The sequence below is a fragment of the Tetrao urogallus genome (genome assembly GCF_951394365.1).
Source record: "Tetrao urogallus genome assembly, chromosome: 3".
NCBI classification, from domain to species: domain Eukaryota; kingdom Metazoa; phylum Chordata; class Aves; order Galliformes; family Phasianidae; genus Tetrao; species Tetrao urogallus.
The window spans coordinates 86,270,653-86,297,261 of record NC_136815.1 but is presented as its reverse complement, the minus strand read 5'-3'; the positions used below and the strand labels follow the sequence as shown (position 1 = coordinate 86,297,261).

The window sequence follows — 26,609 nt, the reverse complement described above, 5'->3', positions numbered from 1 at the left end:
AAATTGAATTAAGTTGGAAAGGATCTTTAAAAATCATCTAGTCCAACTCCCCTGCAATGAAAAGGGACATCCACAGCCAGATTAGGTTGCCCAGAGCCTGGTCCAGCCTGACCTTGATTTGTCCAATCCACCATATCTCTGGGCAACCTGTTCCAGTCCCTCACTACCCTTACTGTAAAAAACTTCTTCCCTTTATCAAATCTAAATCTTACTCCTCTAATTTGAAATTATTTCCCCTTGTGTTACCACCACAGACCCTGCTTAAAAATCTATCCCCTTCTTTCTTGTACTCGCCCTTTAGACACTGAAAGGCTGCTCTCAGGTCTTCCCAAAGCCTTTTCCAGGCTGAACACCCCCAGCTCTCACAGCCTGTTCTCACAGGGGCGGTGTGTCATCCCTTGGATCATTTCTGCAGCCCTCCTTTGGATGCGCTCCACCAGGTCTGTGTATCTCCCGTAGTGAGTATTCCACATCCCATCCCTCGAGTGTGCTGACTACACCCCACAGCTTGGTGTCATCAGCAAACTTGCTGAGAGTGCACTCAATCCCCTGCTGATGTCACTGATGAAGATAGTAAAGAGCATTGGTCCCAGTACAGACCCCTGAGGGACACCACTCATCACTAATCTCCATCTGGACGTTTAGCCATTGACCACTGCTGTCTGGGTACGATCTTGCAAGCAGCTTCTCCTCCACTGAACAGTCCACTGGCCTATTTCCCTGTCAAGTGCTACAGATAATGCTGCTGATCACCATGCAGCAGTTGACATTGAATAAGTAAGGGTATTTTTCTTTAATTAAACAACACAATAACACTGGAAATGAGGGGAGAGGGAAAGCAGGTCTAGAGTGTTTTGTAACCACTCCTTGAGTATGACTTATGTTAAACTTTTACAAGAAAAAAAAAATATTTAAAATATTCTGCAAAAAGAAGAAAGTCTTTCCTACTAATGTATAACTGAAAGACAATTTCAGTTCCAGAAAATTTAAGAAAACTTCAGGTTCCAATCCACAAGACTGATCTAAAATGTTAAATCTCCTTCCGAGATTTAAGTCCCCAAAACCATAATGAGTTTGGGTTTTTTAGCCATGGTCTTTTTTCACACTCAAAATTGGAAGGATGAAATAAAAAAGACTGGAAAGAGGACATAACTTTTTGATTGGCTTTCCAGAGGCCACGAGTATCTTTGCCTTATGATAACAGCCACTTCAGTTCTATGCAGTGTTCATGCACTTTCCAAGTGCATAAGCAGCTTAACAAGACATAGCTCTCATTTCTTTCTTATTTATATATGTTACCTGTTTTTTAGTGCATACACATGACAGTGTTGTAGTCACATAGCTTGTATGTATTATTGACTTGTCAGAACTCCAACAAATTAACAGTACAGTCATAATTGTCATGACATGCACCTCTGCACATTCAATCTGTAACACTGAACCACCCACTTCCAGTGTGTAGAGATCAAACTCCTGGAATCTGTCAAGCACTTCTAAACAGGTCTTAAAGCCAGATGAATTAATCCTGTTGTCATTTAGCTTGGATGCATCTGCACTTTGCTTGGAAAAAACAACAACAACAAAAAAAACAACAGGGCTTTTCCAATCAAAAAGAGTTTGTTAAAAGTACAATAATAGTACACCAAGAAAACAAGCTATTTTATCGCTCAATCTGTATGTTAGCTAAGGACCAGATGCAGCAATAAATGAAGTTACCTTTAAATGGATATAATTAAATGGATAAATCGGGTCACAAAAAATCTTTATTGAGAAAGATGCTTGAAGGAAAGCAGAAAAAAAGATCCCTTTCAGCCCCTAATGGCATATTATCTTGTAGCTTAGTGGAAGCAGAGGAAAAATATGATTTGACAAGCATCTTATTTTGTCATAACTAAGTGAAAACATCAGTAAGGAAAGATGACAATGGACCAGTAGATAATTATCTCCTGCTGCTCCTCAAACCCGGTTTTCCAGGGGCTCTTCCAAATCTGTCTCAGGGATCTGCTGTAATCCACTGCCAATGGTGCTGGATTCTGCTCAGACACACAGTCCAAAACAAATTTACACAAAGCCTTCCACAAAGTGGAAGCACTTCATTAAAATCAGGATGGCTACCTGGTAATCTTTGACATAAAGCAGCACCACAAAACAAAAAAAAGACCAGAGAACAGGACTAGAAAAACCTCAACCAGTTGTGAACACTGTTTGCAAACAAATCTGTGTCAAACCAAACACTCCCTTACCAACAGCTACAAAACAGATGTGACCACGAGGCTTATGTCACAGACTGGCTCCGATACTCCACTATTCCAAGGCACTGACTTAGAATGTGCTTACTTCACATCTGTTTCTTCATTTGTTAAACAGAGATGACAAACTTTGGTGACACAGTGCTGTGATTAAATATTGTGGTTCTCTCTTCCTCCTCTGTCCTCCCCAATTCTCCTCTCGGCCACTGTCATGGTGCTACCATTCCTGCTGACTTCAGCAACACGTTGCCCACTTTCCTGAATGGTAGCATCCACCAAAAGGGTACATTTGTGCCTTTCTGATATTCTATCCAGAGATACATGCAAGAAGCTCTTAAACCATCTAAATTATGATAAAAATGCTAAGCGTTCAGTGCCAATATTAGCAGGTGTGGGAATTTTCTTTTTTATAACTTTTAAAAAAAAAAAAAGCTATTCTGAAACATTTCAAATGTCAAGCTGGGAAAAAAAAAAATCTGAAATGTCAAAATTTGGCAGCTTTTACCTGTGGGTGGAAACAGAAAACAATCTGAGGTGAGTTTTATATAAAGTAAGTGGGTCATTGCAGCACAAGGGCTCTTTAGGAACAGGAGAACACAGTGTTCTAGTGCAGCCATGAGCACATGCAGATGTCTCCTAGGATGAGGAAAAGAAGTGAAAGAAGAGGGGATCAAGAAGTCCCCTCATGAAAGTTAGCACAGAGAAAGATAAGAAACATTAAAATCCAATGTTTGCTAGATTTAGGTGTTCAGATTTTCTCTTACTGATAAATTTTACTCAGTAGTCCTTCACTGGAGTATTTGTGTATAATGCATAATTCAGCAGACATCTCATGCTCTTTGTCATCTGCTTCTCCCTTGACTTTGGTTGAATCAATCTCCAAAGCTCCAAAGCTCTGCTCCAAAGCTTTTCTTCCCGTGCTTTTTGCAGTTCATGCTGATCCTTCACATCAGTTTGTCTACAGCTCACCAGTCCTTCCCTAGAAAAGCAGTCTAAGGCTTGCAGCAGTAAGGACAAAAGGTCAGTATGAGGCCAACTGAAGAAGAAGAAGGTAGGGCAGCACACAGCTGCCTTAGAAGGCACAAGAAAAGAGTGCCCTGCTGTTGAAGTACAAAGGTGAAAATTCTCTTTCTGGAAGGATTTTCCCTTCCCCCCTTGAAAATGTAGCTGGCAGCAGCATGCCAGCTCCTCTCTCAGAGACTGCAGAATCCTATGGCCCTGACTCACCAGGCAGGCAGGCAGCTGCCCAGGGCACCAGGCTATCAATAGCTGTAGAGGAGCCTTTTTTTACCTTTCCTGAGCCCTGGCCTTGCTGTCACACAGCAGAAAATTGGGTTCTCCCAAACACTGCCAGATCACCTACTTTGTAGAATATTTGAGGTAGAAGTTACCTGTGCTTCTATTCAACAATGCATGTTGACTTTTCCTGTTAAGGTTGGAGGAGATTTAAACCTGGATTAGACTGGATTGTGTGCACCAAAACATCAAACATGTGATCACCATGGCATTTGTTTTGCATATTTTGTAATTCAGTTACTTCACACACTTCTCAGAAATACAAGACTTAACAAAGAATTTGCTTGGATGAGAAAGAATGGTGAATCATGCTAGACCTGCAGAACATGTACTGTCAACATCTAAAACTATCTTTTGCTTTCAGAGTTTGTTATATGTTGTTTTATGCATCTCAAAACCTGATCCAGTAAGTAAGACACAGGACGAATACAAGCCACTGCCTGATGTAAAGAGGGTGAAGCTATAGTGTGGAATTGCTCACCTGGCTCATATAAGAAACCTGTAGTTTTCAGAAAGAGAGAGGAAAAAGAGGAAAGACAAAACCAAACAGAACCGAGGACGGAGGAAGCTAACACATTAACAGACCCCTTCAAAACCACATTCTCCCTAACAGCAGTGCTGTCAAGAGCAACCAAACTGTGAGAGCACTTCTGACACTTGTCCAAGTACAGCAATGTATAATTTTGTAAGCTAATCAGGATACAAAAAAATATTATTTTGCTTTGGATTCAGGCAGAAGTACAGTAAAATTCTGTATTTCATAACAGTCTGATGGCAAAGCCAGGCACAGTGAATAATCATTTTATGTAGATACGTGAGCAGTGGGACCAAAGGAGCAAAGACCTTTGTAGCTGGTTGCTTCCAAGGAATAAAAGGCTTCAAGACAAGGCAAGCACAAGATGCTGTAGACAGGAAGGATATCCTGCAAACACACAAGAAGGATGACTGATAAGATAAAATGGATAAAAAGACAAGCAGTACTGAGAACAGATGAGACGCTCCCTTTTCTGAATGGGACGTATAGTATAAAAAGTATGTGGCATAAGCAATATGTATATTGCAAAATATTATATGTGTGTATTCATTTATAATAACGTGTGTTTGCAGCATGGCACTCCACAAAGCTTTAATGGGCACAGGAAGTTATCTGAATAATATAAAGGATGTCAGAAGTTTTGCACGATGTAGTTTTAAGCCACGATGTACATTATAGCTGTTTCCAAAGCATGCAGTGTGTAAAGGAGTGCTTCATCTTACATGTCAGTGGAGTCTCACACCAATTGCAACAGTAAGACATGGAGCTGTTGGAGGCCTTCCAAAGGAGGGCCAGGAAGATGACTGAAGGTCTGTGCCACAAAGAAAGGCTGAGGGAGCTGGGTTTGTTCAGTGTGGAGAAGAGAAGGCTCTGCGGAGAACTCATTGCAGCCTTCCAATAATGAAAGCAACTTGTAAACAGGAGGGAGACCGACTTTTCACATGAGCAGATAGTGATAAGACAAAAGGAAATGGTTTTAAAATGAAAGGATTGAAATTTAGGTTAGATATTAAGAAGAAACAAGTATAAACAAGAGGCAGACCGATGTTTTACAAAGCCCGATAATGACAGAACAAAGGGCAATGGTTTTAAACCATGAAGAGGGAAGGTTGTGATTATACATTTGTAGGAAATTCTTTACTCAGAGAGTGGTGATGCACTGGCACAGGCTGCCCAGAGAAGCTGTGGGTTCCCATCCAGAAGGCATTCGAGGCCAGGCTGGATGGGGCACTGGGCAGCCTGAGCTGGTGTCTGATTTAGTGGGTGGCAACCCTGCACACAGCAGACAGGTTGGAACTCAATGATCTTTATTAAGGTCCCTTCCAACCCAAGACATTCTATGAAATGATAAGAAATCCAAGGTTGATGTCTTCTCAGACTGGCCTACCAAATGAGATGACTGTATCATACAAAGCCATCTGTTTTCTCTTCTCTGAACAAGCAGAGTAAAAATGGCTAGGTGAAAAGCTCCTGTCTTAATTGCAACCTTCTTCCAAAATGCAAATATACACCTCCTTAAATAAAGCTTACTTTGGCAAGAACACAGCTTCTCTAAGATATAATATTTACTACAAGGGTATCTAAGCTGAAAAAAATAGCTGTGTACAAAGTCTAATAAAAAGGAGATATAATCTCTCCCCTGCAGATGCTCATACATTAACAATTTCCAATTACTGCCCAGATCAAAAGTGTTGTAGTAAAAAACAATCACAGACAGAGAACTATCAGTGCACTTGGCAAAAAAAAAAAAAGCTACATATGTAATAGAACAAAAGTTAACCAAACTAGTGGCTTTATTTTAGTAGAATTGAACATCCTATGCCCACGTGAAGTATTCTATTAAATTTCAAATTTAATACTGTTCATGGATCTACAGAATTAACCTTAGTGATAAAAAATACAAATAAGCTATGCAGACAGGTAGCTCTGCTAGCTCAAAAACTAATATGGGCTAGATTCCTACAGCTCAAGGTTAACATTCACACAGCCTTTAAGACAGATGTTGCATTAAGAAGGTATCTAAAAGCCTTGTCATGGATGGGAGGGAAGTTACAGCACTGCATAGCAGAGCAGCCACTGCAGGCTGTGCCCAGTGCAGTGTTTTACACAAGTCCTGGCATTGCACTGAGGCCCTCTGTAGTGAGGCGCTGCTTCTGCCACTGTTCTTTGGAGGCTGCCTAAAGCTATCACTGCCACTTATACAGCCAGAAAATGCTGAGTTCAAGATGGAAAAGCATACAAGCAGGTTAAAAGACAGAGACCTCTTTGTTGAAGGAGGTAAGATCTATGCGTCTCCGTTGCATCAATACAGACACAGATTATCAACCACATCTGTGCTAGAGGTATCAAACAGCCTTCCTCTGTTACACATCTTGCTTCTATATAAGTGCCTTACAACTTCCTTTCTCCTTATAACCACTACAAAATCTTTCAGTGCTTTTTGAAACCCTTGATCTCTCCAGGAACATTTCTGAACCGAAGTTCAGTGTACCTCCTTGCATTACATAGCATGGCATTTCTTTGTGGGCACACAGGAATCTCTGGGAGCAAAGATATACTGGTATTTGCTTGTATTTGTTTCCATCTCAGCACACGTAGTGAGCAAAAGGAAAGGCAGCTGGAAAGCACAGAGCACTCTGCAGGCAGTGACACAGCCCACGTCCAATCTTTTGCACCGTCAGGTGCAGAAATAAGAAGAGAGCAGCAACTCATCACAGAATGCTTGAGCACATAAAAGATGCTCCTTTTCTACCTGTCCCTGGTATCACAGCCAGACAAGGTGATCACAGGACAAGTGAGAAGTGACTGTGAAAGACAGAGGTGAACAGGCGACAACAGCCAAGGGGTAGACACAGAGCATAAGCACAACAAAGGCATATTAAGCCAACTCATATACACAGAGCTTGTCTAAAGGCTTCACCCAGCTGCATTCAAAACTCACCCAAGGCTGACTCTAGCCTTATACGGAGTCAGCACAGATGCAAAACAGCCATGATTGCACTCTGTAATGGTAGTCCTAAAGCCATGTTCAGGGCGGACATGCTTCATGCTACCATCCAAGTATAAGGTACACATGCAAGGTGGCAGGTTCAGCATCAACAAAGGATGGGTAGGAACAGCAGCCATACCCAGTTGTCACTGATTTCTCCTTTAAGAACAGTGGAGAACTCAGCTCTGTCTGGTACAGTACTCAGCAGACCTCCCTTTCCTAGGGCCAGAGGATTACTCTGCTCAGCCAATACTCAGGTTAGAGTCAACTGCTACTAATGTTAGTAAATCGGTCAGTAAATTCTCAGAGAAGAGTGAGACTGCTTTATAAATATCAATACTTCCAAGTTTTAAATTTAAAGTTCTATCTTCCTTTGTATCTACCTGTTAGGCATGTCTTGTGGAAGTCAGCATGGAAGAGATGCTACATGAATTTCAGGCTGAAAATGCAATTAACCACTCTTCTCCTGGTTTCTTGAAACATAGGGATTTGAAGGCTGGACTATCAGATGGACAAAGAATTGGTTGGATGGATGTAGGCAAAGTGCTGTTCTCAACAGCTCTATGTCCAGGTGGAGGCTGGTCAGAGGATGGTGAGGCACTGGCACATGTTGCCCAGAGAAGCTGTGGATGCCCCATCCCTGGAAACATTCAAGGCCAGGTTGGATGGGCAGCCTGATCTGGTGGGTGGCAACTCTGCCCATGGCAGGGGGTTGGAGCAAGATGATTTTTAAGGTCCCCTCCAAAATAAGCCATTCTATTATTTTTATCCTGCTTCATAACATCGCTTTGCTTCTCTGAGTTCAAACAATCAAGTGCAAAATTTAGAAGTACTTATTTGAGGCTTACCTGCAATCTGTTGTCAAAAAATAAATACTTTTATTCTGGAGATATTAAAAAAAAACCAAAACCTTCTGTACTGTGACTTCTGACCTGCTTTCAGTATTCATTAGTCAGGTACATCAAAGTCACTATTGCCAGAGAAACTGGATTCATTTCCCCATGCTGACAAAGAAACCAGAAGAGCACTAATATCTGCAAGGCTTTTATGAGCTTACTCAACCCCAGCCTTTATCACTTCCACCAGCTTTATTTGATCTGAATTTGCAGGGTGCAAAATCCTCACTGACAACTATAGGCAATGCATGACCTCGGCAATTTCTCTGCAGCACGGACTGCAGAGGCAAAGGTTCAATAGGCCAGGTTTAATTTTTGTTTAGGTTTTCTGACTGCCCTTAAAAAAATACATTCAAGACTTAAAGGAAAAAAAGGCCTATGACTACCCAGAAAATAACAGGGAAACGAAACCACAGTCATAGGATGACTTTTGCTTCAGAAGAAATGAATGTGTATGTTCTCTGATAGTCTTAAAATGCATCTTTTTTTCCTATTTACTACCGGGATTTATTATTATTGTATGCTACAGGAACATCTGTTAGAGCTGCATGTTATTAAATGCAGAATAACAGAGAAATCTTCTAGACAAAGCAAGAGAGACTAATACCAAATGCTCTAGGAAAGCATCCCCTATCAGCAGAGGTAACACTTCTAGCAGGATGTAAGCAGTCCCATCTTGAAGTTCTGTCTATTTTCCATTACTCTGCTCTCGTAACTTAAAGGTGCTGCTAAATCTTACCGATGTACAAAAGATGCAGTGGCATTCCTGCAGAGTGGTCATCTTATCCAGGGAGTATTCACAGAGACATAGCTTGCAAGTGAGCAGGGGCTCCAGCGCTAAGTCTCCAGCTTCTGACTTGTCAGCTGTCATGGTGTCAGGGCTAGGCTTCCCCGCAGAGCCCATTCTCTCATCAGTTGTCCTCTCTGCCTGGAAAGAGAAATCAAGAGCTGAAGCATCCCACAGACCATGTAGTTACTTCTCATTGAAGAGAGAACTTACATCTCATGAAAGCCCCTACACACCTAAATGTACTGTCATCTTGGTTCTAGTCTCGTGCTTCAAGACATTCTACCAAGAAGGTTCCTGAGAGCCCAGGACCCCAAAAGACCTGAACTGGACTGCATTCTCAGAGAAGATTTACCTTGTTGGCATCAAATGTATCAGTCAGGGCACTTATCAGCAAATTCAAACACAAATCACATAGATTAGACATTACTTATATCACACACAACAGTATTTTTACATCCAACCCAAGACCATGCAGCTCTTCCACTTAACTCTGCAGGGCTCCTAGGCATCTAAATGAGTTTTGTGAGCCTTAAACTAAGTGCACACTTACATGGAGATGCTCAGAATAACCATGTCCCCAGAGCTTGGGGAAGAAATTCCTATCCTTAGAGAAGCACCAATGGAATGGTGCACCTCACAGAAATATCATGCTTAAATACAATGAAACCTGTTTCATAAGCATGGTATTTTTGTGAGGAGCACTTACTGCCACCTCCAAGAAACACGATCTGAATTCCACAGACTTGCCTCTGAATACACTTATCTGATGGCAAGAAGGCCTTCACACACATTTCTGACAAGCAGAGGGCTGGAAGCCAACTGCACACAGCCAATTGCAGCAGCCCAAAGTGAAAATGCAGCACCACCAGATCTAGGAGGTCACTTTACAAATGGAAGCTGTGTGAACATGAAAACAACAGGGGACCGAGACTTGTCCATGTGCCTGTCAGCTCTGACATCTCACAAGGCAAAGAGGAGACTTGAGCCCTGTGGTCCACTTGTGCTTCCCTCCCCTGCAGCCTCATGTGTCCCTATGGCAGGGCTGTCAGGTCACATTTGGCAGCATGTCACTGCTGCTGTGCTGCTGCACCCCAAGCGGTCATGCCAGCTGCAGCTGGTCCATGTGTACACAGTGCACTAGCTTGCAATATCTGCAGAACTTCTCCCCAGAAGAAGAAACGATGGTGCTCATGGAGCTAGAAGAGGCAACACATGTGAAACCTTGCCCCACAGCTCCTATCCCACAAGATGGCACACGTTTGAGACCCATTCCCATGCCTGGCCCATGAGGCTCTTGTCCAGAGTTCCTATGAGTCTGCAGGAAGACCATTTCCTTTCAAAAGCTATGCAACCACAATAGATCTGGGTGGAGCACACTTTTTCACTCCTTAGTTTCCAGTCTGGAAGAGCAGCCATCAGATGTATCTCTTGGGATGTCTTTCCTGTAAGCAGACTGTCTGAGAGACACAAGAGTCATAGCCAAGATTCTGGCAACCAAGTTTCTGTCCACTAATCCAAAGAAAATCCTCCTTTTAATGTCTTGCAATCACTGCTCAAGATATGTGCTGTGCCTGCATTTTTTTTGGCTCAGTCTCCACCTGCAGTCTCTATCATGCAGTCCCCACAACACACTCCATACAGCTGCAGAGCTAGAACTCCTGCACGGCCAGAAGCCTAGGAATGAAGCTTCCCTCTGAGTCAGAAACTGCAACACTCTTCTGTAATTACTGCAACAGGAGGAAAAAAAAGCAGCAGTGAGTCACTGGAAACGCTACGGCAGATCAAGAACTACCTGTTATTTAGAACTACGTGTTAGACGTTATCTCAGTGTTTGGGAGAACTGCAACACGTTTACTCAGCTGCATCCATAAAGGTAAGCTACTCACCTCCACATGCAGAGCACCCTGTGGAAATCTCCAGTAAACGACTGAAAGCAAAGCTGGAGGATCAGAGCATCCAGCCCCCAGCACAGCCCTGGCTCACCTCACCACAACCTCATTAACCCCAGCACAGTTCAGCAAATGAAGCAGCCAGAACTGCAGCTATGAGCACAACCGTGCAGCCTGCTTACAGAGCATCTTGGGGAAGGCATCACAGCCACCAGCAGCTGCTCTCCCTCCATGCCAGCCCATCCATAAGCTCTTCTCCAGGTCAGGCTGGCACAGGCAAAGCTACCCTGTTAGTATCTGAAAATATGTCCAGCAAAGTGAGAGCATGTACACAACCTGCTCCTCTTCCCCAAGCAACCTAATTAATCAGTTTGCTTCTGCCCACCAGAACTGCTACTTTTGCTATGGCTGCCACAAAAAAACATGCAGAAAGAAAGATCACAAAGGACAGCCCACGCAGCGGCAACTGGGCTCTGAAGAGAAACCAGGCCTGGTGAGGGTAGTTCATTTCCACAATCAGAATAGTTGGTGGAAATGATGGGGAGAGAAAAATCACTTGTCTTCCTCTTGTTCTCACCCTCTACTCCTCCTTTTCCAACACTTCAGGATGCATCGTCCTCTTCCAGGCTCTCAAACCACCTCCTCAGCTTTAGCACCACTGTCAGAACTGACTTTTCCATCCACTGTGGAACAGCTCTGAAGTTCCAGCTCAGTTCCTCCAAATTTTTATAGCTTTTACTTTGCTAGGCCCAGTTCCGTAGACTGTCATTAGTTTACTACACATCCATTAGCACTCCTTATAGTGGATTAAAATTCCTACTGTAATTACAAGTTGCAAAGAATTTAGGTTGAAAACAAAACATCTCGAATGTATGTTTTCCTGCAGAGGAAGAGGCAGTCAGCTGAGGACAAAGTTGAAAAAGAGCATTCTGTATGTGGTTATATTAATAAAAATATATATATATGAATATATTCTATTATGTTATAGTAATAAAAATAAATTACCAGAAATAAAAGTAAGTGGAAAGTCTCTCTCAACAGAGGCTGCATGAAATCTTGTGGAGCAAAGAAAAACACATCTCAGGGATGCACTAAAACAGAGGAACATACTAGACTAAATTCTGCACCAGCACAAATCAGTCAAACTGACTCAAACTGGTCAAACTGGAGGTGCAAAGAAGAGCTATTACAGCTCATGATAAAAATCCCCTCAGCCCCTGTGCCGCTTTCTGGGGGGAGGCAGAGAACTTGGGGATGGGGTGAAAGCAAGCTTGGGAAAAAAGGAGGGTAGGGAGAAAGTGGTGTGTTAAGTTTTGGTTTTGTTTCTCACCACCCGAATCTATTTTAATTGTCAATAAACTGATTTTCCTTGAGTACAGTCTGCAACCCCTAGGTTGAAAAGGGTAACACTCCTGTGACAGTCATACAAAGGCTCAGGTAAGTCTGCCCAGCTGCCTCAAAGCAAGATTACCAGTCTGGAAAAACAAAAGTTACTCTGTGTAAATGATAGCACAAGCAGGCCAGGCAGTCTCCTAAACTGCAACATCAGGACATTATCTGTGTACCTGCAACCAAGTCACTATTTAGCTGAAAAGATGTGTGTGGGTGTGACTTCTGCCACTTAGAAACATCATGCAAAAACATGAAAGGTTTCCGCACTGGTACTGGAGGAGAATGAATGGATTGTATTCAGTGCCATAAATCACCCTTTCATTTTTCATACGCTGTATCCAATAACAACAAGAGTTCTTAGAGAAGCTCCTTCAAGCCTTGCGTTTACAAGCAATTCTGCTGAAGTTAGCAGAGCTCTATGCTTTTAGCTCAATGCTGAGTTTAAAGGAAGCCAAGGAAAGTACCAAAATGAACAAGCTGCTGCAGGAAATATTCACAGGACAAAAAGGGCCCTTTTTTTTTTTCAGGCTGCTGTGTGCCCAGATGATGAGACAGGGTAAAAACCCTGACATGCTGTCTACGCCAAGCTTCGCCCCCAGGTTGCCATAAGCCAGCTCCCAAGGAAGGGTGGACGTGCATGCACAAGGTGGGATCACAAAGAGGTTTGGGGTTCGGCTTAAGGTCAGGTGTGGGCCCAGCACATAACAATGCCTCCCCACTTTGCAAAAAAACAGTAACAGAATGACAGAACTGACAGCACCTGTAAAATTCCCATTTAGTGTTCCAGGTATTTATCAAACTTTATTAGAGAAATGTTTGCAAGCGCTGCATTTCTCATGCCCTAGAGATTTTTGAGGTACTCCACCCATTACAAAAAGAATCATCATAAAAGATTTCAAAAATCTAACAGTAGTATTGAGATAATGGAGTCAGATCACTGTGAAATTAGGACATGTGAAGACAGGTGTCAGAAACAGTTTGTGTTACACGTTTACGAGGGTGGATGGTGATAGGACAAGGGGGAATGGTTTTAAACTGAGACAGGGAGGTTTAGGTTAGATATCAGGAGGAAGTTTTTCACACAGAGGGTGGTGACATATTGGAACAGGTTGCCCAAGGAGGCTGTGGATGCCCCATCCCTGCAGGCATTCAAGGCCAGGCTGGATGTGGCTCCGGGCAGCCTGCTCTGCTGGTTGGCGACCCTGACCAGTTCTGGCTGTGTGTCCTTAGCTGTCCCAACTCTCTCAGGGCAGTGTTATTCAAAATTTGCATTTAGGGTAGTTTTTTTGAACTCCGTGATTCTGCACAAAGATTGGTCTGAATCAAGCCATGCTATTGCTTCTGTGGTCTAATACACTGGCCGCTAAACCACAATGCAATCATCTCCTCTTTTGATACGCAGTGCCTACACAGAGCTACCAATCTAGTCCACACAGCACTACTTATCAAGTACCAGCTAAGGAAGGTTATAAAACATGTGATTAAAGCTCTACTTCCAGAAAGCCATCATCTTCGAGGCGGATGCTTCATCATATGCTTAAGTGTTTTTATGTAAAAAAAAAAAAAAGTCTCAGTGTTTGCCTTATTAAAATGTGATTATTAACAAGTCAAACAAGTGTTTAATTTTTTTTCTGAAACTGCAGTCAGCAATCAGATCCATGAATGTAGGGTCTAATTTAAAATACATTTTTTGTGTATTTGGATTTCCCATAATACATCTGTGCCTTAATACAAGCAAGCAAGCCAATGACTTGATTACATGCATGCACAAGGAAAACCCATTTTGGATACCATGATACGCTACCAAGGTGAAGTATTAGAGAGAATAAAAACATTTCAGTATCTGTACTCTTTGAGCAGAGACTGAGAGAAGTCAGATGATTAATACGTCAGACAATGTAAAATGCTATTTTAAAATAAGCTTGTTTAAAAATCAAGCAGCCTAAGTAAATTTCTGTATGTTGCATGAGAACACACTGAAGGCAGTTTCTATCACTTGTTTTTGTTGGAAAGTCAGGAAAAAAACAAGCCCTTGAGCTGCTGTTCAAGAAGTATTGGCTGTATAGAGTATCATCATAGCAAGCTAGCAACCAGAACATAAATATATAAAATATTTTGTAAAGGATATACTGAGTGGGAAGCCTTTCATACACACACACAAAAGTAAGGAACAGAATGCACTAACTCAGAATATCATCCCGCTTCCTGTAAGGTATTTTTATACTAGATTTTAGGATGCTTAAAGCACATATTGAACAGTTTCCCAAATCCCACGCAAACCCAAAAGTTTCAAATTATTCTAGTAAATCAAAACATCGTTAGAGCATATGTAAATCATTACACTCCACAACCCTTTGAGGGCACAGTTGTTCAGTAACACTATCTCTACTGCAATACTGTTTTGTAATACTGTGATACTTCCCAATCACTTCTAAAGACTGAAAAAGAAATAATGCAGAATTCTGATCTTCATCTCTCCTCGTTACAGTCAGGAGCCATGCAACAGCAAAACTCACTGACCCCATGAGGACAAAAGTAAGCCTTTCTGGGGGGATGGTGTCAGATCACTGCATTGCAGAAGCCACCACCTTCATCGTGTTCTGCTGGAACAAGGATGGTACAGATGCTGAGGAGACAGCTCCATCAACACTGCCAGGCTAGGAAGCAAGCTCCCCACATCACATCTACTGGACTAAGCCAGCAGGGCAGGCTCAGCCTGGCTACTAGAAAGAAGCTCTTCATCAGAGGGTGGTCAGACTCCCCAAGACAGTGGTCAAAGCACTCCATGTTGGACAATACTGTAAAACATATGGTTTGAATTCTGGGTGGTCTTATGTGGAGTCAGGACTTGGTAGTCTTTGTGGGTCCCTCCCAACTCATTATATTATATGATTCTGTGACTCAGGCGCTGGAGGCCTTCAGGCAAGCAATTTAGGGTGACCCAGATGAACTGAGCTTGCTCTGCCTAAGCAGCATGATGGTTCAGGGTGCCCACAGCAAGCCATGGCAATATATCTGGTCCTGCAGCTTGTTAGTAGCAGGACTCTCCTGATGTTTCACGCTCACCCTACACACTGTGAAGCTGAATTCAAACAGCACAAACTGCAGCTAGACAAAAGCACTTGCAAATGTGGCATCAAACATTTCCAAGTATTTCCAAAACACATCAGAACAAGAAAATTGTGCCAACTGGAATTTCAAGTATTAGCGACCAACGCAAGATTAGACTCCAAAGCTTATCTAAATGACACTCCCTATTCTTAATGATACTATGCAATGTCTGCCAATGCTAAGCTACAAGGAATTTCCATTCTAACTAGTTTGGCGTCCTTTATTTTGAATTTCCTGTTGTCAAGAGGTAATACACCACTACTAAAAAAACCCCCACTCTTCATGACATCAATGTCAAAAGCAAATGATAGATCTTCCTTTTTGACCATGTGAGGGTTTTTGGAAACCACAACATACTAAGTAAAAAGGAATAGAACCCTTGGGATGTCAAGTGGGTAGATAACTTGGCTAGCTGTTTGGCTCAGCCAAAACAGGAATAGGAAGTCAAATGCAACAATTTGACTTTGACACAGGAGAAAAACAAAAAACAAACAAAAAAAACCCACGGTTTATTTTTGTTAACTTGATAACAAAACCTTGGGATACATTAAATCCTTGAAATGGAATGTTTACAGTCCAGATAGTTTTCAGAAGATATTTGTGACATTGGCCTATTCTGAGGTCAAGGAATTTTCAGAAGGTACTTGTAAATTCATGTTAAAGCAGTAGAACTGTATTTGACAGAGGGGCCGACTACATCTGTTTGGTCATAGCAAATTCTCTTCTAAGAAGAAAATCAGTGAGCTGCTGGGCTCCTCTGGCTGCAGACTGCTCCTTCAGAGCAGCCAAGGCTGCGTGCAGGGAATAGCGTCCGACTGCAAAGCAGGCAATCCAAGGCAAGTAGGGACACGACTCACAGCCAGGCCTTGAAGGTGACAGCAAAACATTTCTTAGCGCCAAGGCAAGCATGCAGAATTTTCCAGTAGGCAAAAAACACCTGAGCTGAGCACAACAATGAAAGATCTTCCACTGAGCTCTGTAGGAACGCTGCATACGGAAGAAATCAACTGAACGTCATATATTGAGAAAATGGCATCTGTTTACTTATTTATTTTTAGAAGAGATGATCTGAGTAATGCTTTCTTTTCAGAGCCTGCAACAAGATGATAACTTTAACGTCTCAGTCATTTCATTCTGTGAGGCCAAGACATCTGCAAACTTGAAAGATTATGGTCCTGCCATCTTGTTTACTGTGAGCATCAAAAAGTACTTCCACACAATTTTGGATTTACATCAAAAGGACAATCAAAGTACAAGTTTGTTTTCCTTTTACAATTTTTGTGTGCCTGCTCAGCGAGTAAAACTAAACACAATGAAGGTTTCGTTTGCCCTCTATCTAATCTTTCAGTCAAATATGCTGTGTATTATTCTAAATAAAACATGCTGTTCAAGATAACTAAGATAAAAACAATAAAGGATTGAAAACTACCTTCAACCAAAGAATGTCTCAATGACATAGAACATTGGGAAGAGTAACAGGCATCAAAGACTGAGATCTAGTCCAAAGATTACACCTTGTGGGAGTCACAGTAGTTAATACAACACTTTACTTTAAGAAAACAACACGAGAAAGTACTCACTGTGCTATAGTTTGATAAGAAATAATTCAGAATCATTAAGAAGTAATAGAGGAGGTTTGGGAATCTAATATGAAAGCAGCTTGTTTTGCAACGAACACCTGCATTTATTGAAGTAACTGACACTTCTTCTCATAGCTGGTTATCAATCTCATTGCAGTGTATCCTGAAATCTCTGCCAGGTCCTCAACGATCAAACCCTACCAAAGTCAGCTGCAACAGGAGGTGAGGGAAGGACAGAGAGCTGTACAGCTCCAGCCAGATCTGCAGAGGCAAGAAAGGGAAAGAAGCTCCTGTGGCAATCCCTGTGTGAGCTTCTCTCTCCTAGTCCTCTCAATGTCCACATTTGCTCTTCCTCTTTTCTAGTCTGCTTGTTGCATTCCTCACTTAAATTCCAAATTTCAACTTTCATTATGGAAATAACTTCAAAGGAGAACAGAAAGCTGTAAACACAGATCTCAGCCTTAAGAACCTTAGTATCTGACGGGCTGGTCCCTACATTACCCTACCCAGAAAGTCAAAGCCGCGGCAATGAAAATGCTGCCAATGGCTCCAGAAGGCCTGTTCATGAATGCACAGATAAGCAACTAGTGATAGTTAAAAGCTGCCCTTCCAAAACCTCCCAAACACTCCAAACAATGTACATCTAATAACACAGCCCTGAAAGACCTCATAGCCTTGCTATATATACTATAGCATGACAATCTTCTAAAAATCTTTCCAAGGATACCTTTCTGGTGGATGGCCTTAATTACACCATGCCCTTCAAAATGTCTTTTGTCATCTCTGTTAAATAATTAAGAAAAGGAAGTATGGGAAGACATCTCAACTCCTTCTTTACTCCTCTCCCCATAGGTGCCTATTTCTTTCATTTGTTGGCCCAATATGCCAAGAAGAGAGAGGCTATGTCAGCAAGGGGTTTGAAATTGGTCAAACCATGTTGACTACTTGAGTGTTTGCAATATTTTTATTGCAAGTGGCCAGTATAAAAAACACACATCCTTAAAGCAGCATTAGCTAGATGTTATATACATTTATAGATGTTACATACACTTACTCCACTCTAGGCAAAGGGCATGATTTTCTTTCCCACAAACCCTCCCTGGAGAGTGTGATGGAGACTCTTCACCACTGAACCCATCAGCACAAATGTGAAGAGGTGGGAAGGGCTCAAGATAGCATTTTCTCCATTGCGTGAAACTTCACGGAGCAAGTTATTGCTGGCCCTCTGTATGTTGTCTTAGTCCTAAATTGGGGAAACTCCACTGGGACAGGTTCCAGGATCAGGGATTAGCTGAGATTTTGCTGCTTGAGAAATTTCAAGTGAGTGCACTGCTGGGCAGCCCAGAGGGTCAGCTTTTTTTTTCCCCCCCACTGACTACATCCCTGTTACCTTTTTTTTTTTTGGAGGGGGGTGAAGGGATAGGGGATACCAGCTTGTTTTCCTTCACCTTCTCCCCACATCCACCCACCTGAATGCTTCCAAAATTAAGAAGAGCCAGAACACATGAACGTTCATATATACAGTTCAAACATAACCAGTATCAGCCTGTACATCACAGCTTCTAGTCAATCTCAGAATTTTCTTTGCATGCAAACGATCAGCCTATATGCTAGCTGTCATAAAATGTGTTTTTCCTTCTACGTACACGGGGTTTTACAGCATTCACTTTTGAGTGATCTCTAGCTGTATATTCATCAGCAAGGAGTTCACCCCTAAGCCACACTGATATATAGTACATAAAAGTGCAAGTGTAGGCAGCCACTGGGGACCTCTTTAAGCCCCTGAAGATAGGGAGACAGCTCTTCTACTGCAATATATTCTTTCTTTTTGCAAACAGAGCACGTGAAGGTTTTCAGATCTGCACATTTTCTCATTGACAGTCTGAGGATACAGTATTTTGTATACGCAAGCATGAATATCAAAGCTTCTGTTGCAGACCTAGGCAGAGTCCACGCTTTGGATGACTCATGTCTCATGCTCTTCCTTCTCTCCTCATTATTATAGCAAAGTGAAAGGCAGAAAAGCTTGCAACAGACACAGACAAATAGCAACATTCTCAATTAAAGAGGAGGAACATGAGCACAACAGTAAAATGGTATTTTTTCCCTTCTAGTTAGAAGTAATTTTGTACTGTTTGTCCCTTGATCAGCACCCCTTGTCTCTCCATCAGACAAAAAGCACGTAGAACAACTCCCCATAACTGCTCTAAATAACAACCTCTAATGCAGAAGAAAATCCATACAAGTGATATGTTCTATCACGTATAAAACCACATGCACAAGCTGGAATCTTTCACAGTAGAATGCTGACTGTGATTTCCATGATCAGCACATCCAGACCAAAAGCTAAACATATCAAGTCACAGTTCTAGAGTTCAGTCCCAGTCCAACTCATTCAACTGCCCTTATTTATGGCCTTTGAAGTCTGTCAGAAGAATACAAAATTTCTCATTAGGTTTCATACAAACATAATTTAAACAAATTGCCTTTTGACTAAAGCGTGTCTGAGACTACCTCACTTGAGAGGAGCTAAGCATTCTCTCAAGTCTGACTTCCATGGCCCCAGTTGCTGTGCCCAGCGCTAGTTTGGACAATAGAGATGTTGACCCATCAGAAAGAAGGGGCACAAGGATGCTCACAGAACGGCCCAAACTCCAGCAAAGTCAGAACTGTACTTGCAGGCACCGAGGACATTCTAATAGGCACCAAGGACATTCAAAGAATCAGGCCACTTGATAGCATTTCTAACTAAAACACCATTTTGTTCCTGTGCTTAAACAATGGATTTTCCCTTGGTGGCTGAGCAGATTCCCCTAGAAACACAGTAAAAAAAAACCCACATAGATCTGGGGCAATCCATAATCTTATTTCTTTATTAAAATAGAATAAAAGGAACCAGATATGGAGAACAAATGTCATTGTGTGAAGTATCTACACATACCAAGGTACCTAGGAAACATCATCAACAAAATATTTTTTTGTATAGCCACCTTTATTCGAAAGTGTGTTTACAATGCAGTTAAACAAGTCATGATCTCAGGTACTGAAATTTCCACTCAGACCTCTGCTCCTCCCTGGAAGAAGAGAAGTTGGGGAAGTCCAACTTAAGTGGGAAGTGTAATTTGAGATGCTTTATTTTTTTTATTATTAATGTTTTAAGAACTGCTAGCAATGATCTACTTTGTGAATGCAATGCCCACTCCATTCCCACTGAGTTGAAACCATTTACAAGAGACACAGAAAGATTACTGAACACTATTTTTCTACTGATCAGCACAATGTTATTTGGCACAAGCACCTCTGTAAATATTTGTTGAGGACTGGGTAAATTTGCTGTGTACGATGGCCCTCAGACCTGTACTTCTCTCTGTCAAGGCTCACAGTTGAGCACTGAAGCTCAGCTGTGCTTCAGCAGAAATACAACATGATAGAGGCTGAGCTGACTAACATTGCTATCTTTCCCTTATGATCTTTTTGGTTTTGTTCCATGTTACCCTTCACAAACACAAAGATGATTAATTTTGAGATGGAATGAATGTAAGGCTATTCCTGGCTGTTGGGTCACGAAGGGAATTTGTGAAGTGCATTACACAGGACTGGGCTGTGGCACAGGAAAGCCAAGGGGAGAGAAGAGAACTGTGGTCACCTTTCAGCAAGCAGGCAGAGGAAAAAGACAGGTTCAGCCTCACAGACGTGAAGGCAGTGTATGCTTGGGTACATGCAAGGAGGTCCAGTGGACTCAGTTAACAGTGACACTGGCAGCTTGCCATGGTATTTTGTTCATGTGTGCTTGTGATCCATGGGCCTAGAGATGTAATTACAGTCTCAGATTTCACAATACTACCAGTCTGGGAGATATTTATGGGTCTGATATGTGCAATCTATCTGCATTGCATAGTTTCAGGTATATTCAAGAAAACTCACTCACTCACTCACAAAGAGGCACAGCAAGTCTGTTGCCTTTTTCTTTAAACCACACACCAAAGCAATAGCCATCAGTGGGTCTCACTACTAAAAATCCCTGAAAGGTCTGGGCAGAGCAGGTTACAGGCACAAGACTCAGACTCATATAATAAATACTTTCAGTAGTATACCAATGAACTGGGAACCTGGTTAAGTATTAGTGCTGCTTGTTTTTCTGTCAATTCACTTGCTGCTTTCCATAGTTGCATTTTAAACTGAAGATGTTATTAAGGTCAAGTGGATGCTTTCTTCCTCCAGCAAAAAAGAAAGGTCAAATAATCTCTTCCATGTTGTTTATTTGTTTTTAGAAAGCTTCTGAAGCTTTTAGAGAATACAGCATAACCTAAAAACCCAGCTAGAGAGGAACATTTCCACATTGTTGGCTATTTATATTATTGACTTATGCTCTGCTCAAACACAATCACCAAAATATCACTATTTGCAGGAAAGAAGAATGACTGCCAGGAAGGAGCACACGGGATATAGTACAAAACTTGATCTAGTTGCCAAATGCTGTTCCTACATGAAGTGTAGGGAGGTTTCCATGTACTTCTATGAGCAGACAACACTGTTAAGATGCATGGGAGAAAACAAGTCTGATTCTCATCATACTGACTTGGCTATGGAATTGCTCCAGTTTATTCTGAAGGAATACCTCCCAGTTTACCATAGCTTTACCAGAGCTTTAGATGCTCCGCAAACACATTCTTCCTAATCCATAATGTAAAGCACTACTTTCAGTATCATAACTACAGCCATCCCCTTATCAACGTACTGTATTTCTTCCAAAATAGCCCACGTTCACCACGAGAAGGGCTTCCGCCACTTTCATGCTATGACAACAACCCGTACACCCACTCATTTTCAGGCACAGACAAGTCCTAAATGGCAGGAGAATCAGGCCGACTGATTTGTTTTGGAAAATATTTAAGGACAGCATTTTGGAACTTCTGTTTCCAGAAATATTGGTGTTCCAAACGCAGTGCTTGTCCTTAACCAAGACCACTTGCCCTTGAGGCTGAGGGCAGCCAAACATATCACGTTACTGTGCCTGCTCACAGCCGGCTGCAAGGCTGCACAGGGGCATTTCAGTCACAGCCTCTCTATCTGCTGAAATGTATTTCTTAGAAGCATTCGCTATTTACCAAGGGGATGGGAGTCAGCCTGCGATGTTTCCTTAACTATCATCATCCTAAATATTTTACTACTTACACTGCTCTCTGAAGGAGGATATTATTTGATATTGTCACAGACAGTTAGGAGCAGAGTGCCTTCTTACTACAGAAAATACAGACTTACTGTAAGTCACAGTGAAACATCATTACTGAAGAAGCTTTGTACTGGGAAAGCTCTACAAAGAGAAAGAGAAAGCAGTGCCATACCAGTAAATGCTATTCTCTGTTCTTAGTCGGGGGGGGGAGAAAAGGGGGGAGAAGGGGGAGGAAGAAATAGTGCCTACTAGGAAACAAGGTATTGCATGTTTGCTAAGTGCTTACCTAAAAAACTACGACCCCAAGCAGATTACAAGTGTACGTTAATGCTTAGAACACAGATCAGAATGTTTTTCATTCCTGACACCAGCTGCACAATGCTGGGACAGAAGAAATGGCTTTAAAGCAGAAGGAAATCTAAATTTTAAATTCAGGCTCCCTCTAGCCCAAGCTGTATCTTCAGTATGAAGTGAGTTTTTGTGTTTAAGCTAGAACAGATATATGACATAGCATGCCATCTTGGCAATTGCTTTCCACACAGCTGTATGTTCTAATACTGCAGCATTTTCAACCCCCTCATGCACATATTCCTTTAAAAGTTACACTGACAGAAGTAATTTCACCCTTCTGGCAAGTACTTGATGTCTGATTTTCTGTATCTTTAATCATCCAGACTCCAAGATTTCCTTTTTGCCTCAGTTCTAAGCACCACTCGGTTAGATTTTAACCAAACCACAAGTAACATTTATTCTAGCCCTTTAATCATTCTGTTTCTTACTTTGTCTATTAACAAAGCCTTTTCTGTTCTCTTCCATTATAAGCAATCTTTGGTTTTCTGCTTTTTTTAATTATTTTTTGCTTATAATGGAAAAATAGAAAGAAAGCTGTATTCCAACATACCTTGAAAGGAGAGTAGTATTCAGTCCCAGCTGTTTGACTTTTCAATAGCTTCACTCACACTCCAGCGCTCCCAAGAATCATGTCACAACCACTGCAGCTTGCAATCAGAAGCAGAGGCAGATTCCTCTCACACGCCCTTTCTCTTCTCCGTGTATCTGACAGCTGTGCACTTCGTAGGACTGCAGAAGGACTTGCCTCTCAGTTCCTTTGCCACTCTGATAAATAATCTCCTCCCTGCTATTAAGAGCATGCTGCCATTATATCTTAAAAGCACGTCACAGCTTGTATGCAGTAGCTGTGGGAAAGCTGCATTTATTTATACAGGAAGCTTGAGCACAGCACTTCCTACTTCCCATCTGAGTCTCAATTCAGCGGCAGGTGATTTCTTCAACCCTGTCAGATTCCAGCCAATGCATATCCTACGTTCTTATCTGGATATCCGTGCTGCTTGTAACTCCCATCTGTGCCCCAGCGAGATAAAACTGAAAGAGGGAACGCAATAGATGCAACAGCCCAATTGCCATTTAACCTGTTTCAGGATAGCAGTCTGTACGATCTGTACCCACTACCGGAGGACGATGCCTTCAACACTGCAACTTCTGCTTATCTCCACCTGTGAAAAATGTGGGCTAAAAGTGATTTCTTCACAAGCAAATAATCTAAACTCAGCAGTGCCAGTGTGATTTCAAATCTGAGTGCTTAGCAATGATGCTTGTGCTCAGTTTATTCTCACAAGACTACATTTTGACACTTTAAGATGTGCAAGAGGGGTGGGAAATACTGCAGTTCTGTATTCTGATCCTGTGGATGCAATGAAGCAGGAGGAGGTAATAAGAAGTACAGACACACCAGAGTGCAGCGGGTGCAGAAAAACAGGGGGAGAAGCAAGTAGAGATGCTAATCTATAATTTTCTTTAAATTACGAAACAAGTTTACTTTGTACTTCATGCAATTCTTGCTGGCATTTTGCCTTCAATACTTTGCTGTGAAGACTGAGGTACAGGCATTTCTTCAGGGGTTTGCAGAAGCTCATAGCTGTGCTTTTACCTGTTTTCAGACAATTATGCTGCATCAGGTGAATTTAAGGAGAAGGCAGAAAGATTGCATAGCTCTAATTCAGCTTCCTCACACCTCAACATTACAGCTTTGTTTGAATTTACATCCACTCTTTCCCCTTTGGAATGAGCACAATCTTTCTCAATTTGACATCAGTGTAATTCTTTTCTCTGTACAGGAAGGGAATAGTATCCAGCCACTCCAGCATGTGGGACCACGCTGATCCTACAGTATTCATCAGTTGGATCAGGCAGCCTAGAGCCAGGAACCTCACCACTTAAGCAAGTAGAGCACTTTATAGCAGTAACAACTTATCCTCAGCAGTCACCAACCCCAGACAGTACTCAACAAACACTTGGGATTCAGACCTACTTTTTGGGCTGCAGAGCAGTCATGAAAATGTGTGTGTCCAAGTTCATAACTGAAAAGGAGTGCTCTACAGTGGTTTGTTCTCCTCCATCTTCTGTTCCAATATGAAATTGCTTAAGCCCCTACCACTTTTTCACTACATTCCCTCTCTTCTCCCTCTCTCCCTTCCAGCTCCTGTATTTTCTTCCTGCAGCTGCTACCTTTGCTACTGTGTCTCATCACACAGGTACTCATTAGGCAGATGAACAGATGAAGTGCAGCAAGAAAACTCTTCTTGCTCAGTTCCGGTGTCCAGCATTACAGCACATCAACAGTAAAAGGACAGTTATCTCAAGGAGGAAAGTGGAGAGAGAGGGAGGATGAAGAAGGCAAGTCATTCTTGCAGGTGTAAGGAAAATGGTAGGGTGGTGGGTCCAGAAGTGGAGTGGGGGAGCAGCCCACAGTGGCATCTGGTTGGTACCCTCTGCTGGCATAGTAAAACTAACCAAGCTTCAGTGCGGTAGCCTCTACCAGCCAAAGAAAACAACTGCAAGTAAAGACAAATTATCTTTTCAGATATATGGTTAGTCCTGTTTGTATCTGGGGAGCTGTTCTTCTAAATTAACAAAACTAGATTAGTCCATTAAAATGCAGATAAATTCTGAAAGCTTCAGTTGCAAAAATCACATCATATTTTTCATTTGGTTTCCTACTCAGTATATCTTTGCATGAAAGTTATGTGACTACACAAACATGCAAAACTGCTTACTGCAGATTTCCCTTAAACTTCACAAAATTGGTGAGAAACATCAGGAGAGTTCCTCAAGACACTTAATTTTCTGGAAAATGTTAAGATGCCATCATACCAATCATTGCACTTCGAGAATAGCAAATCCTAAACAGTGCTCCCTGTGTCTATATGGAGGACAGTCACTTCCTGAAGCTCTGTGGGCAGCTGGTATTCCCAAGCTTCTGTCTTCAGTTCTGTATTTGCTTCTATGCTGCCTATCCTGGATCTTTATGGCAAAGGAGAGCTGAAGGTGCCATGGCACTGTGCCACAACTAAAGCTATAAGGATGTGAGACGATCAATGCTGATGATTCTTTCCGCCACCGCTGCCGAAAATCCTCAGCTGGACTGTCATGAACTCTTCTATCAAAATGATTTTTCTTCCAGCTGCACTTCAAGCCCAAGTGCTTCACAGTTTTGTAGAAGCACATTTTCTTGGCAAGTTAATTGTGTAAAGTGTTATGAGTCATGCTAAAAGTTCTATCCAGCTGAAATGCCTACATCTCTTAACTCAGATTGACTGATTTCCTTTCTGAGCCAACCAATAAAAAAACACAAGTAGGGAATGTCTCACAATGCCAGTCGTGGCAGACACTGAACCCTCACACCGCTTGATTTCTTCCTCAATGAACAGTAGCACAAGGCACAAAACAGAGAGAGTCCGATTAATTTTCCGGATGCTTTTAACAGGCACTTTTATGGCAGAGAGGTGGGGGAATCTACGAGTCTCTGCGATGATACATGCCAAATCACAACCTCACAGTGAATTTGCATTTAACCGCCAGACGGAGAGAAAAGTTAATTACTAACATTGCTGTGTCATCCTTGCAGCTACTTGAAATGCTTACAAAATGACTAAGCCACACTGGTGTTAACAAAATTACTAATTAATTTATGACATAGTTGGGTAAAAAAGTAATAGTTTGACCCCTGCAATGGTCTCCCACGTGCCACAAAAAGAATACTATTAACAGCAAATGAAAACATTGGGTTAGGGTAAAACTAACACAGTTTCCTTATATGAAGGCTGCTCCAAAAGTAATGCCTGTTTTATTGTGTTGGCCCACAGTGTCATAGGCTCACGTTGGTGGTATGGCAGTAAAGGTTGAACTTTCCTGCCAGTATCCCATTACATTTTGTTACCACGTGACAGACGGCAACAGAGGAGCAGGCATCTGAAATGGAAGTGAAGATGAAGCAAAGGTGTGGAATTGAATTTCTCCATGTGGGAAAAAATGGCACCTACTGACATTCACCTGTGCTTACTGAATGCTTATGGAGACCAAACAGTGGATGTGAGCACAGTGAGGTGGTGGGTGGCACATTTCAGCATGGAGACACTGACAGCAGGTCAGCTCTGCTGGTGCAGATTGTTACTAGCACAGCATGCAGGCTCTTGTTCATCACTGGTGGAAACACTCAGCTAACGGTGGTGGTTATGTTGAAAAAAGTGTTCTGTAGCTGAGAATTTGCTTTATCAAACAGCATTCCTGCGCTCTATGTAGCTGTTGGAGTTTCCATGGAGATAAACAGGAGGCATTACTTTTGGAATGACCCATATAATTGGAGATAAGGAATCAGAATTAGCCCGCGAGGAAAAAAAACCCCAAAATAC

General features: G+C 42.0%; 1 protein-coding gene across 1 annotated transcript in view; it reads right to left on the bottom strand.

Moving 5' to 3' along the window:
* The window catches only part of RNF144B (ring finger protein 144B), a gene marked incomplete at its 3' end in the record, with an annotated part of 30,323 nt that extends 21,433 nt beyond the window's left edge, over positions 1-8,890 (bottom strand). Inside the window, exon 1 of the mRNA XM_079533754.1 lies at positions 8,705-8,890. Within this exon, the coding sequence (XP_079389880.1) occupies positions 8,705-8,869 (165 nt within the window). The 5' untranslated portion in view covers positions 8,870-8,890. The remainder of the gene's footprint in view (positions 1-8,704) is intronic.
* Positions 8,891-26,609: the final 17,719 nt, after the last annotated feature.